Source organism: Carcharodon carcharias, chromosome 10 (assembly GCF_017639515.1).
Source record: "Carcharodon carcharias isolate sCarCar2 chromosome 10, sCarCar2.pri, whole genome shotgun sequence".
NCBI classification, from domain to species: domain Eukaryota; kingdom Metazoa; phylum Chordata; class Chondrichthyes; order Lamniformes; family Lamnidae; genus Carcharodon; species Carcharodon carcharias.
The window spans coordinates 148,888,935-148,910,098 of record NC_054476.1 but is presented as its reverse complement, the minus strand read 5'-3'; the positions used below and the strand labels follow the sequence as shown (position 1 = coordinate 148,910,098).

The following is a 21,164-nucleotide window of genomic DNA, read 5'->3' as shown; positions in this document are numbered from 1 at the left end:
ACCAAAACACTATCATCAATTGATGTCTTTTAGCAAAGAAAATCTGCCATCCTTACATAGCCTGGCTTACATATGACTCCAGACCTAGGTGTTAGAAACTAGAAGGAGCAAGTGGCCATGGTGAAAAGAAAATTGGGCATGTGGGAGCGACGTTCCCTCTCCATTCCGGGTAAGATCCTGGTCATCAAGTGTGAGGTCTGGCCCAATCCTCACTCCTGTTTGGTGGCGATCACCTGAGCCATCTTTCACTTTATCTTGGTCGAAAATGGATCGTGTTTGCAGGGATGCAATGAACAAGCCTCTAGATAAAGGGGGGAAAAAAACATGCCCAACATCGCCCTCATCATGATGGTCACCCTTGTCTGTGGCTGCATCAAGCTGTGTGTAGACCCTCGGTACGCAAACACCAAGTGTCACAACATGCAAAGGTTCTACTTGTTGCAAAGGATGGGTCCAGCCACACTGCCACATAATGCTCCAAGTAGTAGTACCACCTGTCCCTCATGGAAAAATTTATGCAGAGAAACACCTTTGACCACAAGTCCATCAGGCAGTGGTCTGCACATAACATCCTAGAGGCCCTGAGGGAAAAGGAGATGGTGGATCTTGTTGGGTGGTTCCCCAAGCAGAGTATCAAAGTCATTTGGCAGAATGCCTCATTGCCAGAACTTTCCAACAAATACCAAGATGTAGCTTGGCTGGTGGTGTGAAAGGCCCTCCCTGTCAGATCCTTCTTACATGCCAGGAGTCTCAGCCATTCTGCACATTGCCCTCAAGGTGGCTTGATGTGGAAGAGACTGTTGCTTACCCCCTTGTGGAATGTGCCTTTGCAAAGAAGGTCTGGAGAGAGATGCAGTGGTTTTTGTCGAGGTTTGTCCCGAGCAGTTCTGTGACACAGAACTCTGCTCTACGGGCTGCTCCCAGGGACGCACACCAAGACAAACATCAACTCCAGCTGGAGGATCATCAACTCGGTGAAAGACGCTCTTTTATCTGCCCGAAACTTGTTGGTCTTCCAGTGCAAAGAGTTGTCACTGACTGAGTGTTGCAGACTGGCACATTCCAAGGTCCAGGACTACGTGCTGAGGGACACAGTAAAGCTTGGGACAGCCACTGCAAAGGTGCAATGGGGCAAGGTTGCTGTCTAAGACCTTTCAGCCACAGTGTACTGAGGGGCTGGAAATTATAGAGACCTCTTGGGTTGTATGACTCACATTGAATGTGTGCAGTGAATATTTCATGTAGCACAGTTGTATTGAAGCAACTCAGAGTGCAATGTGATCTATGCAGGCAAATTAAATACCATTGCACTGTCTGTTATGAGAATGTTGAAATGTCTGTAATGTTCCTTGATTGTATTGAAGCACCTCAGTGTGCGACATGATCTATGTGGAATACATCAATATGTTTGTACTTTTTGTGATGGCCATTTTGAAATGTTTTGTAATGTTCTTTCAGATATTTTATGAATAAAGTATATTTTTGCAAAAAAATGTAGTGAACTCTTAAATGTTGCATCATGCATGAAATTCCTCAAAATGTTTGAGGAGAAGAGAAACCTCCCGCAGTTGTGAATCCTCACAGCAGAACTATTATTTACTTTGCTGTCACAGCAGAAAGGGTTATGACTGTGCATCTCTACAATCCCCATTTTCCTGTCCTGAACGTGCTTGCCTTCTGCACCAGGTACATCATCCAGGTTGGGAACTGCACCAAGGCCAAGGATGTCTTTGTGATTTAGACCAGCAATTGGCAGGTCGAGGTGACTCTTAAAGGTGGCTGGTAAGGGACCAATTCTCCGTCCTCCCTCCAGCTTCACTATCATTGGAAGCCAGGGCTACCTTGTCTATGCCTGGCAGCCCAAAGTTTGCCATTCCTGTGGTAAATCTGACCATGTGGCAGCCAACTGCAGTGCCAACATCTGCAAGAACTGCAAGAAAGAAGGTCACCTACAAAATGCTGCAACCTACCCAAAATGATGCCTCAATTATGCACAGGTGGTGAAAGTCAGGAAGGGGCATGCAGACAGAACGATAAGTGCGACTACCACCAAAGAGACCTGCAACCCTCCACCCACCAAGCCCTCCAGCTAGTAGAATGGGACAAAGAAGGATACATGGGGACAAGAGGAAGGAAAAGAATGAGGCAGCACACTGCCAAACTTCAGCACTGTGCCGAACCTCCCACTCAAGTGAACTGAATCAATGGAGGAGGAACCAGCAGAGAGATGGCCAGCGGGGTGGCAGCTGGTGAAGACGACCAAAAATAAGAAGCGACCAAGCTAGTTCCCAGACCAGCGGCAAGAGGCAACACCCATCTGACAAAGGTGACAGGGATTGCTGCTCTTCAGATGAGGAAGGACAAGGGCGGCACCTGCAGAAGAAGCAGCAAAGGTCTAGAGTTCCAAAACATTGGAGACAGTGAAGAGGCAAGCGCACCCCATCCCAGGAAGTGGGAGCAGTAATGCCCTGAATGGGAAACAGATGGGAAAGTCTTCTCCAACAGAGAGCAGTCCAAACTTCGCTCCTTGCATGAACCCCTCCATAGTCACCCAAGCAAAACAATTCTAACTGGGTAGACAGGGACGATTTTTTCAGTCCATCACAAATGAGACTATTTGTGAACACTATATGTATTCAGGAGCAGACCCAAGGACTGGAACTATCAAAGACAATAGATCTGGTAAGCAACAAAATACTTTAAAATGGGTATAATGATTACTTCCACTCATGTGCTTAACGTCAAATCAAATACGCGATGTGATTCAACCTCAGTTTTCCTAGTCAAGGTTAAAGCTGACCTGTTTCTGCAGGAGTGTGGGATATCACACCTCAGCTCCTATAGGCAATGGTGGTCCCATGGGCCATCGATCCAGTCGGGAGGAAATGACTCATGTTCCACCGGCCTGGGTATTCTGCTGCGGGGAGGCAACCTCACCATCTCCGTAGCATGCCCCCTCGTAGCAGGCGTATTATACAAGAACGCTCTGCTCCGGTTAATTACCATGTATGCCCCAGCTCAAAGCAGGAGTGGCTGGCTGTCCTTCAGCATCTCCCACTGCAGCTTGTGATGTCCAGGCTGGTTGTTCTGTGTGGTGACTTCAACCGCATCATTATGGCGGGGAGACCCGGCAGGGATGAGAGCAAACTGGACGCCATGGCCAGACTCCTGATGGAAACGGTAAAAGATGTCAAGTTGCATTGATGTCTTCAGCCAGCCTGCAGATGGAACGCAGCATAGATGTACCTGTTCATGGTCAGACGGATCTCTCTGTGCCAGGATAGACTTCCTGTTTGTGTCCCGCATGTTCAGTCAGATCCACCAACATCAAATCGGTCTGCTTCTCTGACCACTGCCTCCTACTAGCCAACTGTCACTTACAGGAAGACCAGAGGGTTGACAGGGGGACATGGAAGCTGAACGTGAGATTGCTGACCCCGGAAAACATCAAGGAACTCAAAAAGGATTACAAAAGTTGGAGAACTGTGAAACTGCTCTGCGTCCCCAATGCTCTGGTGGGAAGCAATCAAGATGAACATCCAAAGATTCTTCATCCTCAAAAATGATCAGAAAGCTAAAGAAGAGCAGAGGGAAACATCCCAACCACAGAAAAGTGCGTAGAATCTGCTCCGGCTTCAGTTGGTAGGGCATTTATGTCAAGGAGGATCTTCAAGAGTGAAGAGTCAACAAGACTCACTTTTTGCCTTGGAGGCCTTCAAGATAATCTTCTGGTCCAGAGTCCACTTTGTGGAACAGGATGCGACATACTTGCGTTTCTTCCTCCAAAAGGTACACAGAGAGAGCTCTGTGATCAGCCTGAAGGAAGAAGGTGACTTGGTAAAGTCATCGCAGTCTGATACTTTGAGGATCAGCAAATCCTTTTGTCCTGGGTTGTATGGCATGAGGCTCACAGACTCCCAGTCTCCCCTGTCCTCAATCACAGAGGTCTTAGACAAAGTATGCAGGAGATTCTGGACAAACCACTAACTCTGGATGAGCTAAGGCCCTTGAATTTCTTTTACAGTTATTCATGGGATGTGGACATTACTGGCTAGACTAGTGTTTATTGCCAATCCCTGATTGCCCTTCAGAAAATGGTGGTATGCCACTTTCTTGCACTGCTGTCATCCATGTGGTGTAGAAACACCCACAGTGCTGTTTGGGACGCATTTCCAGGATTTTGACCCAGCAACAATGAAGAAATGTTTATATAGTTCCAAGTCAGGGTGATAGTGGCTTGGAAGGGAAATGAAGGTGGTGGTGTTTCCCATGCATCTGCTGCCCTTGTCCATCTAGGTGGTAGAGGTTGTGGCTTCACATTATGTTTCCTTTTGAAATAATCCCATTGTAAAACCTCCTTCAAAATTTATTTGAAAACCATAAGTCACAAGGGTTAGAAGTACCAGCTATTTAGGGCCATGTAAGTGTTTGAATTCTCACCTGCCCCTGCTCAACATTGTTCACATCATCACCTAGATGATCCTACGGAGGGGTGGGACAGTGGGACTAACTAGTAGGTCCTTTAAAGAGTCGGCACAAGCAAAATGGGCAGAATGGCCTCACATTCTATGGTTCTAGGATGTTGTCAATGTATAACAACGAAAATAATATGCTTGGACATTAACAAATATCGATTTAATTATTTTGCTCACAATGCGCAAAGTGTCTGGTTGCAGACAAATAGTAATCTGTTGACTTTGCAGACACTTGGGATATCCCTCACTCGTTTTTTAAAAAAACAAAACAGTCCGTACGCACACCGAAGAACGGCCAAAGGTGAAATCGCAGTGCAACCACAGGATCATATCCAGTAAGAACAAATCTCACCAGGACAGGGTAAGGGGAGAGAAGCAACAAAAAAAATGCATACTAACATCCATTTTTTTGCTCTTCCTCCCTGGAGAATCGTCAATTAGGTTCATAGAGAATATTTGTAAAGGTTTGTATGATGTGTTTCTAATGGTTTTCTAAACCAAATAATTATAGTTGATACGAAATTATGCAATATGCTAATTAAGTGTTCGTTCTAAAGGAGCTCCACTTTGCTACACAGCCTTGAACAGCCTTTGCAAATGAATAATTCATGTTCATAGAGTCTATTATAAATATGGTAATCAGCTAGCTTTTCAACCATCATTCAACAATGATGAGACATTTTAGCTGCCCTATTTTCTCTCTAATTGTAACTTGTTCCCCATCCCCCCAGCCAGTAACACTAGCGCTAGAATTTTTGAAAAAAAAACTTATTTGTCCACTTGCCTTTTCTGGATAAATGTGGATTTTGCTTCGACCTTTGTTTCTGGCTAACGACCCTCCGCAAAAATGAAGGGAACAGGGGAAATGGGACTAAGTGGATGTTACTTTCGGCAGATTTTAATTTTTGGGTGAGAGGATCCTCTTGACAATCTGCAGGGCACTTTTATTTTTAAATAGTTGCCTTTCAACAGAGCTGTTCACATTGGGGGAAATGTTAAGAGTAAGACTTATGATCAGCGATGGTGACGTTTTAAACTGGTTATTGTGAGTAATTTCATGCCCAGTGATTGACTTTGCCAGGTCTGTCTCCTGTCACCTTTATTTTTAAATGTTAAAAATGTGTCAGCTGGCAAAAGCAGTTAAATTTTTAACATTTTAACATTTTTCAACATTTTTAATGTTAAAAATGTGTCAGCTGGCAATAGCAGTTTGCAGCTTGGTGCTAGGGGACCTGGAAGCACAGTTATTACAGTGGGGCTCAAGGTGGGAGAAGATGGGAAGGGAAGAGACGATCTAATTTTTCCTCTGCAATTTCTAAGAAGCAGACGGGAGGGGCGGGGCCGGGGGTTGTCATTCGCTGTTTGTTTCCGGCCGGATGAGATGAACGGCGGGACACCCTGCCCGGAACGGCCGTGGGCGCAGCAGTTCCTCCGCCGGACTGGGTTGAGAGTGGGACGGCGAGCAAGATGGCGGCGGCCAGGGCGCTGAGGGCCGCGTTGGCCTCGGACGGGGAGGAAGCGGCCTGGAAGGACGAGGAGGTGTGCGTGGTGGGGATTTTCGGCAAGACCTCGGAGCTGAGCGCGCAGAAACACGCCATCATCAACACCCTGTGCGACAAGCCGGTCTTCCCTTTGTACCCGGGGCTGGCCGCCGGGCATCAGCAGGGCAACAACTTGCTGCAGTGTTACTACAACCAGGACAGCAAAGTCCTCTACCTGCTCCTCACGGCCGTCTGCGACAACCAGCAGCTGCTGCAGGCCTGCAGGGCCTTGGCCGATGATGTTTCCCACGCCGAAGCCCACGAGTTCTGGAAAGGGGAGGAGAAGCTCCACTGCATCCATCTGCTGTACCTCTTCTCGGTCTCCCACATCCTCCTGCTGGTCCACCCCACCTGCTCCTTCGATATCACCTACGACCGTCTCTTCAGAGCCCTGGACACCCTCCGGCAAAAGGTGCTGCCCTACCTGAAGAACGCGATTAAGGATTGCCCGGTAGGGAAGGAGTGGAGATTGAACTGTAGACCTTGCCCGCCGAGACTCCTCTTTATTTTCCAGCTGAATGGGGCGTTGAAGGTCGAGCCCAAGTGTCTCGACCCCTCAATTCTGGATAAGCCCAAGAAGCATTCCCCTAAAAGGAGGCTGCAGCATGCCCTGGAGGATCAGATCTACAGGATTTTCAGGAAGAGCAGGGTACTGACAAACCAGAGTATTAACTGTTTGTTCACTGTCCCTGCTAACCAGGCATTTGTTTACGTGCTGGCTGGGCAGGCGGACGACCCAATCAGTATGCTGATCGGGCAACTGAAAAACACCTGTGCCATCAGAGAGCACGAGTCCCTCCCTCTGCCTGGGTCACGGCGCTATCAGATGATGAGACACGTCCGCCAGCCGTCCTTCATACTGGAAAGCAGCGTCAACAGTTCCAGTGGCCAGCTGGTGGACTGCACCTTGAAAGAGTTTCTGTGGCAACATGTGGAGCTGGTTTTGACCAAAAAGGGATTTGAGGATAGTGTGGGGAGGAATCCACAGCCGTCACACTTTGAACTTCCAGCCTATAAAAATTGGCTGACAGTGGCCTCAAAACTCTATGATGTGATGATAAGTGGGAAGGATGAAGACCTTGGTTTTCTTGCCGGGGATCTTTCCTCCAAGATACATGGTCAGCTGAAAGGTCTGGAAGGATTTTTGGATGCAGATAATAAGTTTTCAGAAAACCGTTGCCAAAAGGCCCTGCCTCTGGCTCACAGTGCCTATCAGTCCAATCTGCCTCACCATTACACCACGACTGTCCACAAGAACCAGTTGGCACAGGCCCTACGTGTCTACAGCCAGCATGCCCGTGGGCCAGCCTTCCAGAAGTACGCCATGCAGCTGCATGAAGATTGCTACAAGTTCTGGAGTAACGGGCACCAGTTGTGTGAAGAGAGGAGCTTAACGGATCAACACTGTGTTCACAAATTTCATCTACTGCCTAAATCAGGTGAGTCATAAATTAGAGGCTTTCATTTTGGTAGGTGGAGAGAAGTTAGTAAATTGCTCATGAATGCAAACAACCTATCCAGTTGTGGCAAAGTGATGGAGTCTGGCATTGCACTGCAATGTTTATACCCAGGAGATATATTGCCTTATTATTTTATTATAGTCAAAGGAAGTTTACACACAAGAGCAAACCATGAGTCTGTATTTTTATTGTAGTTGGGATTAGTAGGAGCAGTGGTAAGGACCTTTTAGTCAAATGCCTAACTCTGTGCATTGAATCAGCTTTGTGCTGAGAATTTAGAAATTCTCATTGAAGTGAAACAGCTCTATAATTGACATAGGTTGGCTTCAGTTTTCAATAGCTATATGGATAAGACAGCCTACATCAGCAAGAATCTTGACTTTCAATGTCAGCAGCAGAGAGATGGATAACAATGTACCACACCATTATTAAAGTGTAATATGCTATGTGCATTGTTAAGTGTGTTGTGTTAAGCCCTGTATATTTAATAAAGCGTAATAAACTATTGAAATAGGAAAACTCCACTTTATTTTTAATTTCTACAGTAAGAGTTCAGTAGTGTGGTTCTGGCACTGGATTAGCAGTGAATAAATTGCAAGGAGTAAAATTGAATTCAGTAACTCTGGTTATTTGTGGGCTCATACCATGAAAGAAAATGAGCATAAAAGCTACCATTTTGTTCTTAATACCCGACCGTTTCACTATCTCCTTCCTCCCCACCTGTCCACCCCAGATGTTGCTCCAATATCACGCATGTGGTTGGATCTTAAAACCTTCCGACTGGCCTTGCTTTTCGCAACATTTAGGGATGGGCATAAATGCAAGTTTGGCAGTATTCCACAGAAAAATGCAGCAGTAATATACAATATTTAAGCAATTAAACATAGTGTTCCTAATGTTGTTAACATTTATATGGTGCCAGGAGTCAGCCAAGTCATGTATGCGTTATTATTAACATTAATTATAGAGTAGAAGGTGTTTATATCTCATCATCCATACAAGGGAGACCAATTTCCAGAATCAAGGAAATCTTGCAAACTTCCGGTTGACTGGGAGGGCAGAAGCTGAACGCTCATCTAGTCATTAAATCTGAGCTACAGAAGATTGAGCATAGGGATTGACAGTAGAAGTTGAAGACAAATGAACAGTACAGGAATAAGAAGAAGCACCAGAGCTATATCAAATTGGCAGCAGGACTAGGACCTCAGAGAGGCTGAGACCCAGGAGATCACCCGTCCCACAAGGGGGAAGTCCCAGAAACTCTCGCCTGCTTCCTTTACACCAGGTATTTTTCTGAAAAATGTCTTTAATGAGCTTTGAGGGATATGGGAGGGCAGAATTATGGAGCAATGTGTTACAGTGCTAACATCTTGCATCACGGTCTAGACAGTGATTCCCTGCATAAGTGCATCTCTACTCTTAGTCACGGGGAGATGAGGATTAAGATCCATGGGCGTTCCCCTGAAGGAAAGGTGATAGTCCCTCTGGACCACTTACCTGCCCCACGTATTAGCTGATGGCAGAATAACACTGGCATATTTATTTGAAAACCACTCACACAAGTGTGAAATAGTAAAATATTGCTGAAAATTGAAATAAAAACAAAAATATTTGGATACACTCAGCCAGTCAGGCAGCATCTGTGGAGAGAGCAACAGAGTTAATGTTTCAGGTCAATGAGCTTTCATCAGAACAGTGTTGGCTGTCTACTGACAATTTGTTTTATTCCCTCCCTCTATAAACATTTTGCTATTGTTATCCTGTTGGTGAGAGACCAGGAGAAATCCTCTCATTGTCCAGGGGCCGATGATGCACCAATGTTATAGGCTGGCTGTCCAGCATGGAACTCGTTCAGAAATGTCCTTTAAATGGGTCTTTGAACCAAAACCCCCATTTTCTGTTCCCAGTGGTTCAAGAGAGCATCAACAAGAACTTGCATTTATATATTGCCTTTGACGTTGCAAAAAGTCCCAAGGCTCTTCACAGAGGTGATGATCAAATTTAGGGAACTATTTAAAGAGCCGAGGCTTAGTCCAGTTCTAGTCTAAATCCATTAATCAAACAATATTACCCCAAACAAAACAGATTACCAGTCATCCATATCAGAAAATCCTAAAGTGATGCAGCACAGAAGGAGGCCATTCAGTCCATTGTGCCTGTGCTACTTTGGAAGGACAATCCAATTAATTTACACTCCACATAGCTAGTCCTGGAAATTATTTTCCTTCAAGTATTTATCCAATTCCCCTTTGAGTACTATTGAATCTGCTTCCACTGCCCTTTCAGACAGCACATTCCAGGTCACAACACCTTGCTGTGTTTGAAGAGAAGAATTTATTCATGCCTCCCCATGTTCTTTAGCCTTAAATCAGTGTTCTCAAGATATCGACCCTGCTACCATGGGAAACAGTTTCTCCTTATTTCAACCTTCATGATTCTGAACACCTCTATTAAATCTTCCCTTAACCTTCCCTAAGGAGAATAACCCAGTTTCTACAGTCTCTCCACATAACTGAAGGCCCTGATTCCCAGTTCTAGTAACTTCTCATTGCAATGTCTGGGATGTTGCTTACACTGAACGCAGTTTGCATTTGCTTACATTATAATTGTTGCCCCTCAAAAGTAATTAATTGTCTTTAAAGCATTTTGAGACAATTTGACTTGGTGCGGTGCAATGTTAGTACAAGCAACATGTCAGCATTAACCGAGCCTGGATGTATGTCTCTTCCCTTTACTGACCATAGATGGAGGTGTACCAATAATGAAATATCTAATGATACTTGAATACACTTTTTTTTGTGTGTCTGTGCGTCTGTCTCTTTCTTTGCAGGAGAAAAACCAGAACCTGACAGGAATCCACCTGTGTTGTATCACAACAGCCGCGCTCGCTCCACCAGCTCCTGCAACTGTGGCCGCAGGCAAGCCCCTCGAGACGATCCTTTTGACATCAAGTCAGGCAATTACGATTTCTATCAGGTATGGCAGGCATTCCTGCATGTTACAGGTAGACCTAAATATGGACAAAGAGGCAAATATCTTTGTAATTACAGTGTCAGTGCAACTTCTTTCTCCATCAATTTCTTCCCAGTTGTAGCGATGGAAATAAATGGGGAAAAATTTTGGTGGCTGATGATGGAAGTAGATGCCCGGGAGTGGGGCTGCTCTTTTTGAGCTGCGCATCATGCTTGGTGTGTGCTTGCTATAGAATGGGCGCAGAAAAATAAGAGTGTTGCATTTGTATGATGACCTTTCACAACCTCAGGACATTCCAACACAGTTTATAGCCAACAAAGTACTTTTGAAGTAGGAAGTATTTTCAATGTAGGAAACGCCACAGCCAGTTTTTTTGTTGTTCGTTCATGCACAGCAAAGTCCCACAAACAGCAAGAAATTCTTGGTCAGGTAATTTGTTTTCTAGGGATGTTGATTGAGGGATGAATGTTGGCCAGGTCACTGAGGAGGACTCCTCTTTGAATAACGTCAGTCTTTTACGTCCACCTGAGTGCACAGGCGGGTCTTTGATGTAGTGTCTCTTTTGAAAGATGGCGTTCCTGACAGTGCAGCACTCCCTCAGTATTGCAATAAAATATCAGACTGGATTATGTGCTCAAGTCCTGGAGCGTAATGTGAACCCCCGACCTTCTGACTCAGCAGCGGACAAGTTAACTACCACTGCACCAAGGATAATACCTCGATCCTGGCTGACACTTACATGCAGTAATGATAGTACTGCATTGTCCAAGCTGCTGATCTTCAGAGCAGATCTTATGGCAAGGCTCCTTCTGCCTTCAGGGAGCTTAGGTGAACGTTAAAGATCTTGTGGCAATCTTAAAAGAAGTGTGTCCTTTATTTCTCAATCATGTAAATATTGAAACATATAAGATTCTGAGAAAACTTAGGTTAGATACTGAGAGGCTGTTTTCCCCAAGCTGGGGACATAGTTTCAGGATGCCATTTGGAGTGAGAAAATAAATTTCTTTATCCTATATGAAAACAGAATTACCTGGAAAAACTCAGCAGGTCTGGCAGCATCGGCGGAGAAGGGTCATGAGGACTCAAAACTTCAACTCTTTTCTGCTCTGCTGATGCTGCCAGACCTGCTGAGTTTTTCCAGGTAATTCTGTTTTTGTTTTGGATTTTCAGCATCTGCAGTTTTTTGTTTTTATTTCTTTATCCTATGCTTTGTAAATCTTTGCAAATTTCTACCCTAAAGACCGGTGGTTGTCAGCTGTCGAGTATATTCAAGAATGAGATTGATGGGTTGTTTTGCACTAAGGGAATAAAGGCATATGGGTTTCTGTTGAAGATAGCCAGGCAGTGAAGGATAGAACTGGAGCCTAATCTTTTCACTCTTATAAGCTTTTATTTACAGAAGGTATGCTTTACAACCATATAACCATCCACAGTTAATGCCCACTACCTGAATACAATTAATATACAGTTAACACTGGGGATCGAGCGTGAAGGTGAAGTTGAGTTCAAGGATCAGGAGTGATCTTGTTCAATGGCAAAGGGGGTTCGAGAGGCCATGTGGCCTATTCTTGCTCCTATTTCTTATGTTCTTAACCACCATCATCTCATTGTCTGTGTTTGCATTGGTTGTCACATTTATTTACTTGCACAATGCGGATTTCTCAACACGAAGCACTTTGCTGAGAGATATAAGGTGCCATATAAATGCAAGAATTTTGCCCAAAACCGTATCCTATATGAGTCACACAGAACATTTAGCTTCAGAGAAAATGTTAATTTGCATTCTTCACTTTAGAAATATTTCTCTCAATGCTTTCTGGGGTGAAGAAGATCATTTTTCAGATCTTTTTGATTTCTCTGCTCTGGCACAAACATCCCAGTATCTCAAGTCTCTTTAACTATCGTTTCATGTCCCTGACATTATTCTGCTGAATCTATACTGTGCAATCTTAATATTTTTCTAAATTATCATTCTATCAACCACAACTTGCATTTATGTAGCATCTTTAACACATTGAAACATCCCAAGACACTCCATAAGGCTGTTATCGAACAAACCTTGTTCGAGCCAGATAAAGAGATATGGTGGCCGGTGATCAAAAGCTTGGTTAAAGAGGTAGCTGTTAAGGAGTATATTAAAGGAGGAGAGAGGTGGAGAGGTAAAGGAGGAGAGAGGTGGAGAGGTTTGGGGAGGAAATTCCTGAGCGTGGAGCCTAGTCAGCTGACAACACAGCTGCCAATGATGGAGCAATGAAAATTGGTGATGCATGAGAGGCTAGAATTGGTAGAGCAAATATCTAATCTGCAAATAGCCTTGCAGCTCTCAAAGGCTAGAGGAGGTCACAGAAATGGGAAGGGACGAGGCCGTGGAGGGACTCGAAAACAAGGATGAGAATTTGAAATTGAGGCATTGCCAGAAAAGGAACCAATGTAGATCAGCAAGCAGAGGGAAGAGTGATTGGTGGACAAGACATGGTGCGAATTAAGATACAGTCAACAGAGATTTGGGTGTAAGCTCTGTGGAATGTACTCCAATACTTGATGTAGGAGCAATGTAAATTATGTTATCTGACTTTCTGTTTTATTATATCTTTGTAGCTTCAAGAGGAGAAATGCTGTGGGAAGCTTGAGCACTTCTATTTTCCCGTCTTCCAACCGAGCACTCCTGACCCGGCTCCAGCCAAGAATGATTCAATTGTATCATCACTACCCCCGCAAGAGGGCGAAGGAGAGAAAATGAAAGAAAAAGAGGCCCAGACCCAGGGAGAGAGCACCAGTCTTAGTCTGGCACTCAGTCTTGGACAGTCCACAGACAGTCTGGGTACATTTCCACCTGACCCCCATGCAGGGGGAGACAATCCTGACGCCCACGGCCAGGGAGGGGAAGCTAAACCAGAAAAGAGGCCCAGTCTTGTGGATCGACAGGTGTCAACAGTGGAATATCTACCTGGCATGTTAAATTCCAGCTGCCCTAAGGGACTTTTGCCTAAATTTTCTAGTTGGTCCTTTGTCAAACTGGGGCCTTCTAAAGCTTACAACTTTCACAGGGGCCTGGACCAGAGTGGCTTCATTCCCGGGACTAACTACCTGATGCCTTGGGACATAGTTATCAAGACCAGGTCTGAGGACGAAGTAGACATGGACAGTAATTCCTGGCCCGCCCCCAACAAATCCGTGCCGACCAAACGGGCTGGCACCGTGATCGGCCGAGGGAGGCGGCGGGATGACATTGCGCGGGCGTTCGTTGGTTTTGAATATGAGGATTCGCGGGGTCGCAGGTTCATGTGCTCAGGGCCAGAAAAGATCATGAAGGTAATGGGGAGTGGGCCAAAAGAGTCTGCCATCAAAGCCCTCTCCTCTGACATGCCCTTGTACATCCTGTCTCCGTCCCAAGGCCGGGGCCTTAAGCCGCACTACGCCCAGCTCACAAGGCTGTTTATTGTGGCTCCTGATGCCCCGTTACAGATCGTACTCATGCCACAGGTAAGATTCCAGCTCCAAAAATATTTGTGTCCTCCAGGCTTGTCAAGACAGCGATCTCAACCTGTAACCTAGACAGTAATAAAAACAAAGAGTGATTTAAAAGTGTAAATTCAATTGACGAGCTTGAGATGAGCTAATGAGTCATGAAAATGGAACTTGATTTGTTTATAATTTAATGTTAAGGGTTAGATCAACTTAAACCACTCCTGATCTATTTAAATCTATGCTTGTTTCAGTTCCATTCAGTTTTTACGCAAGACCAGTTGTCAGTGCAGAGACTGGTTGCCTTTGTGTCCTTGATAAATTTATATTGCTTCTGATAAGTAACATAATAAATTTCAGACATTGTCATCATTAGTTGCTAAGGTTTCAAAAAAGCAATCATGTGAGTGTGTAAAGTTTGCATATTTATGTGCATTTGAGCTGTAAAATACACCCAGCCGTAGTTATCAGATGCGCTCTTCCAAACCTGTGTTTTGCCTGTAGAGAGGAATTTGAGTGAAATACAACTGTAAAGCCGTAGGGGTAGCACATCTGCTACAAGCAATGAGGGAACAATTTGAGTTGATGTTTTAGACCGCCACAAGAAATATATTAGCATAATATTAGGATATTGACTTAAGTGACATGGTTAAGGCACTATCAAACTGCCAACTGTAAGTTGATGAATATAATTGTTTTTAAATGCATATGATGTTAGAATTGGTAGAGGAATTTGAGTCACGCTGCAGAGGCAACTAGTGGCCTGAGATTACAACTGCATTGTGACAGTTGACATGACATAATTAAATGGAAATATTAAAATAGCAATTTCCAATGTTTGTGTTGGCACAAAAGCATAACCAAAAATTGTGATAACAGCAGGTTGTGCATGTACTGCATTAGATTTTTAATAACATATTGTGATGACCTGTGACCCCGAAACAGTATAGTAAGAAAAAGTTGTTATTTATTTAAAAGGGCTAAGGATTCTTTATTTTTAAAAATGTTTGGAAAGGACTTTAAAGAGCTGTAAAGGGATCAATTGTAATTTTCTTGGATAAGAAATACTGGTCCATGTGACCTGGCGGCCCTTGACCTTGAAGCAGTACCAGCAGGAAGGAAATTGAGACTAATAGTTGTGTGACCAGACACACAGGAAAGCTGCAACAGAGGAGAGAACAGAGAAGGCACATTTACAAGTGTGTGTGTAATACAGTTGAAGAGGGCAAAAAGCCGAAGATCGAGTTAGATCAGGAACTGTGAACTGGACAATTTTACTGCTGCCGAGCTTTGCCAGAGCCAACCAGACCACTTAACAGGTTTTATTAAAGGGGTTGGATAAAGGAGCTTCTGGGGAATCTGAGCCATCAAAACTGTTGTGAACCTAGCTCAAGAGGTTTTGCAGCAGTGTGTTGTTTAGGGGATGACAATCTCTGGAGACCTCTGATAGAATGTGGCTGCCAGCGAACATAACTCGAGGACCGAATCATTTGACTGGGAAGGTGAGCGATCCTACGTACTGGTGGCCAAGGTAGAGAACTTTAGAACTGTATGTGGTGCCACATGTCTGCAACGAGTAATGCAGGTTCCTGTGGGTGTGTAAGACATATCTTTGTTGTATCAACTATTTAAAGTGAAATTTACCTCTTTCGTTTGAAGTATTATTTGCCTGTTATTCATGTTTACTTTGCACTGGTCTGATTCATGTTAAGGTAAATGCTACAAAAAGTAGAATCTTGTTTGTAATTTCTACATTTGGGGGCTGTTCAGTAAATTTTGATTTTAAGATTTCCCCTTCGGGATCATCATAAAATATTTGTAAGACGTGTAAAATGCATTTGAGGTACATTATGAAGAAATATGGATGAGTGAAATTTGTAAAATATTTGGAAGTAATGGCCAGAGTTACTTTAAAATCACAGCTAGGGTTTTAATATTATAACAAGTCAGTAGAAATTAGAGCTGTGTGTATAATTGTTAATTCTTCTGCCAAAAGGGATTAATAGTTGTGAAGTAGTTGCAACTTGTTTATGGTGAAATAATCTGCGGTTGATTAAGTGAACCACATTTTAATGGAACCCTAAATTAATATTATTTGAAGCATATAAAATTCTTACAGTGCCCAGGAGGGTAAATGCAGGAAAGACATCCCTGCTGGCTTGGGGGGTGGGGGGGCATTCTCAGAATAAGAGGTAGGCCATTTGGGGGTGAGATGAGGAGGAATTTTTTCATTTAGAGTGTGGTGACTCTTTGGAATTCTCTACCGGGGTGGGGGGAGTGTGTGTGGAAGTTCCATCATTAAATGTTCAAGACAAAGATTGATAGATTTCTAGATATTAAAGGTATCAAGGAATACGCAGATAGTGTGGGAAATGGCATTGAGGTAGATGATCTAGTTGAATGGCAGAGCAGACTTGAGGGGCCAAATGGCCTACTCCTGATCATATTTCCTATATTCCTATTTGCACCTCCTGTAAAGTTGTCTGTGGAAAAACCTTACCTGAATTAGACAGTTTCCTATTTAAGGAAGCGTTTCCTTTCTTTGTTCATTCGCTATATCTTTTATAGTGTATACTAGGTTTGCTTAGAATTGCCACCTCTTTAGGCTCAGTTCTCTGTTTCTTCTCCTCTAACTCAGATAGGAGAGAGTTGTCACTGAGCTATGGGGTCAGCCGTGGTTCAGTGGTAGCACTTTCGCATCTGAGTCAGAGCGCCATGCATTCCAGGCCCACTCCCAAGACTTGAGCCCATAACCTGGGCTGATGCTCCAGTGCAGTACTGAGGGAGATCTGCATTCAGAAGTGCTGTCTTTTGGATGAGATGTTTGATCCAGAGGCCCCACCTGCCCTCTCAGGTGGCTAAAAGATCCCACAGCATTATTCGAAGGGGAGTTGTGGAGTTTTGCCAGTGTCCTGGTCCATTATTTATCCATGCAGCAATACTGATAAAGATTGTCTGGTCATTTATCTCATTGCTGGTTGTGGGACCTTGCTGTGTGCAAATTGGCTGAAGGATGAATGCTGGTCGTAATGGTGGCATCAAAGTGAAAGCTTGCAGGGGGTTGAGGAGGCTTCGACAAGATATATAATGTTGGTGGTGTCTAAGGAAACATTTTTGAATTAAAGCACATTTTTGTGATGAGCAGAGGGTGGTGGCTGACTTGGATGAAGAAAAATAAGTTTGGAGGAAAGGAAATGTCCTATGGAACGTGGTTGAGATTTCACTTAGAAAAGCTGAGGCCCCCCTCCTCCTCCCTTGCCCCGAGACCTGGAATGGGCTGCCTGAAAGGGCATTGGAAGTAGATTCAATAGCACCGCTTAAAAGGGAGCTGGATATACATACTTGATGCACTTGAAAAGTAAAAGGTTTGCAGGAGAGTGAGGAACAGGCACAGGCATGATGGGTCAAATGGCCACCTCCTCTGTTGCACAAAGCTTCTCGCGTCCACCTGAGAGGGCAGATAGGGGTCCCATGTTTATTGCCTCGTCCAAAAAACTGCAGCACTGGAACTCCCTAGGTACTGGAGTGGGAGTGTCAGTCTGAATTGTGTGCTCAAGCCTCTACAGAGGGATTTGAAATCCACCCCTTTCTGAGCGAGAAGCAAGGGTGTTTGCCCACTCAGCTGTGGGTAGCACCTTACGTTCATTGTTGCAGGAGGTCTAGAGAATCCCCATTCTAGGAAACATTTGCAATGTGTTCTTCTTTAATTTGCAAGTGTAAGAACATAGTTTTTTTTGTGTAAAAATAAATTTCTCTTTACCTTGCAGGTTCAGCCTGGACCCCCGCCCTGCCCTGTCTTTTACCCCGAGAAGCAGGAAATACCTGTACCACCGGATGGACTCTGGGTGCTTCGTTTCCCCTATGCCTATGTTACAGACCGTGGACCCTGCTTCCCCCCAAAAGAAAACCAACCACTGATGAGTTACCGGGTTCTACGGGGGGTCCTTAAGGCTATCCCACAGTGATGATGCTTTCCTAACTACGCAATGTTCTTTTTCTCTTTGAGAAGAAAAATCCTCTTTCCCCTCACCTCCATCTTTAAAGCCAGAAAGAGGTGGGAAGGATCGAATGTCAGATTGACCCAAACCAAAATTTAGGGTTGAACCGGAAGTCCTTGTGATGTGAATCGTCTCCTTGCTCTAACAGGCTAGGAGTGCCGAGAGAATCGGTTAGCAAAAAGCAGATTTACCTTTTCTGACTGAAAGGATTAAGGACTCCAACAGACTCCAAGCCCAGAGGCACTTCCCATTACAATATTCCTCATACTCTTTGACTGTGCACACCCTGGTAAAATGTGATGCAATCGATTTCATACAAACTTCCCCACAAATTGCATGAGGGAAAATCCACACTTTGCTTTTCCAGTAATGTGCTGCCTTTCTGTCATGTGATATAAAATCATGTGAACCTTCGGGAGCCCCATTGTGACAGTCAGTGGTTGGTGATGCAGCGATTGGGTTGGTGTCAAGTACAAACTCACAAGAGATACCTCAATGATTTAAAAGAAGGCTCATGGTTTTAATTAAGGGTTCAAATGCCTACACACCAGTACTACTACTGAGTAACATTATCCAAACCCTCAGCTGCATTGTAAACTCCAGTGACAGCTGCCCTTCATCTTTTAGATTCTTGGTAGCCTTTACCTGGGTAGGTAAGTCTATTGTGGTGTTGTGAGTTATGAAAAGCAGTTTTGTCAGCTCACAGCCTCCTGCAGTCTGGCCTGGTGTACTCTAACTGGATAAGTAGTGATGTGTAGGAAAGGGTTAACTGTTGTCATGGCTTTGTATTAAGTTTGGACCTGAGCCCAAGCAGATATTAGCTCAGATTGGTAAACAGCATTTAGTGGTAGCTGTTAGTTACATAGTCCAGCAGGAGTTTTGTGTATCTTCACTTTCAGCTGTTGCTGGTTGAGTCTAATGCAGTGTTGAGAGTTCTTTCTTGTAAAAATAAAGTGATTGAGCTGTCTTGATGGGCTGATAGATAATGGTGCAGTCCAGTATAGTGCCAAATTAGACAGAGCAAGAGGTCCCAGGTTTAACCATCCTGGTCTCTGCTAAGTTGATACAATTCAGCAAAATGCCCACTGCCCTCCTGAGTGAGGCAAGTGTGGGAGGGGAGGTGATAGGCAGAGTTCCTGTTTTTGACTGGTGTCTGGCAACTGTACTGGAAAATTCCCTTCTGCAGGCATTGAGAATAGGATTGGGCTTGATTGTGGTACTCCCCAGGGATGAATAGCCTCACTGTCTGGCCTGACACAAGAAGAGTGACTACTTGAGCAAGCCCCAAGAGCAATTCTGTAGGTGGAGCAGTATCCTAGCACAAGGCAGCAGGTTGGGAAAGGAAGGGATAAAATTGGGAGAGGGGAATGGAGTTGGAATTAGTCCCAGCAGGGGACTGAATACAAAATTTTAATTAAATATTGTCTTTTTCTTTCAATTGTATGTTTTCCTAAAATATAATGCTTTCTCCTCCATGAACAGTTGCTTGAAATCTGAGTATCTCAGGGCAGATTTCCTCAGGTTGACGGTTACTGCTTCAACAGCAAAGCTGAGCCCAGTAGAGCTCTGACAGGTAATAGCTGCAGAGCAACAACTCAAAATGTTTGAACTGGGATTTTTGATTTGTGAAATTAACTGGAGCCTGTGTCAGACAGGAAATGTTGAGGTGCTTGCTTCAGTCACAACCGAATCGATAACGGGTGACGCTAATTTGTTTTTACTAACGGCTGCCATGAGTCGCAGTGATGGCCTTCTCTAGGCAAGTGGATGCAAGTTGGTTGTAGAAAAAGTGTCCCTAATTTAACAAGCCCTACTTTGGTGGGCTAGCGCTTGAAATGATAAAAAATGGCCAATCTGGGATTGTAGTGATCATGATATTCCACTCACCGACGACCACCCCCCCCCCCCCCGCCCAAGGAGTGTGGAGCTAGTGTCTTACACTCAAGTTTGTCAGTGATATTTTGTGATGTGGTTCATCTTTTATCTCTCAAAGGACCTTTGCTGTCTTATATCTTGGAGTGAGTTTCACCCTTGAGATTATGGTGGGGAGTTCAGTCTAGTAATTTGCTTTTGAGGCCAAAAGAGAAGGTCTGAATTTGGAAGCAGTTACATGGAAGGAGGTTAGTCTGTTGGGGGGTGCAGGCGGTGTTGCGAGGAAGTTTGGTGTTGAGGTTGATGGGAGTGTTGAGCACTGTCTGAGATCATTTTAGATGTGCAAAGTTCTTGGTGTTAAAAATTTAATGTTAACACAACCTCCTAATGGATGTAAGGTGCACCTCATGGCTTAAGGTACCAATTCTCACTTTACAAATCCCAAATTAAAATATAATTGCAAAAACCTACAAGTACAGTGTCTTTTATTCAATTTAATACCTGTTCTTCCTCCAGATTCTTTCACTGTCGCTGGATCAAAATCCTGGGACTCCTTAACAGCACTGTGGGTGCAGCTACCACATGGACTGCGGCAGTTCAAGAAGGCAGTTCACCACCACCTTCTCGAGAGCAATTAGGGATGGGCAATAAATGCTGGCCCAGTGGGCGATGTCCAAATCCCATGAATGAATAAAAAAAATAATCTGACAAACCTGTTGCTGAGCCTCTTCAAAGGAGATCGGGTTAAGAATGTTTTATTTTTATTTGTTCATGGGATGCAGGCATCATTGGATAGGCTAGCTGTTATTGCCCATCCCCAATTGCCCTTGAGAAGGTGGTGGTGAGCCATCTTCTTGTACCACAGCAGTTCATCTGATGTAAGAGCACCCACAGTGCTGTTTGGGAGGGAGTGCCAGAATTTTGATGAAGCAACACTGAAGGAACGGCGATATAGTCCAAAGTCCAGGTGTTGTGTGACTTGGAAGGGAACTCCACAGCAGGTCACTGGTGCTCCTGTGCAGTGCAACACATAGTGATGGAACCTGGGATTGCCCCTTGAGAAATGCCCTGCAGGGTGAGGTGCTAAGTCCATAAAAATCAGAAAATCTTACATTTATTGCCCGTATTAGCTAACCCTGTGTGGGCGAGCAGTAGTGAACCTTGAAGAATACGTGAATATAATCCTAACTATGGAATGGACTGTTGAGCATTTTTTATTCAATATAGTTCATAATCAATATAGACTTTAATTAATTGGAGTAGGATTGTCTGCGCCAACCTCGGTAATATCACTCATGTCTGCCCTTCAGCCCATGTGTTGCTGAAATTTTCATTTGTGCTTTGTTTTACTTAACAGATTCATCAGTCCCATTGTTCTGC

At 44.3% G+C, this 21,164-nt stretch overlaps 1 protein-coding gene across 1 annotated transcript; it reads left to right on the top strand.

Annotated features, from left to right (window-relative positions):
* Positions 1-5,928: 5,928 nt before the first annotated feature.
* On the top strand, positions 5,929-20,250 carry smg8 (SMG8 nonsense mediated mRNA decay factor). The gene is made up of 4 exons (XM_041198242.1): positions 5,929-7,455; positions 10,307-10,452; positions 13,048-13,932; positions 17,682-20,250. Exons 1-4 carry the CDS (start codon positions 5,943-5,945, stop codon positions 17,877-17,879), a joined length of 2,742 nt encoding a protein of 913 aa, XP_041054176.1. The 5' UTR covers positions 5,929-5,942; the 3' UTR covers positions 17,880-20,250.
* Positions 20,251-21,164: the final 914 nt, after the last annotated feature.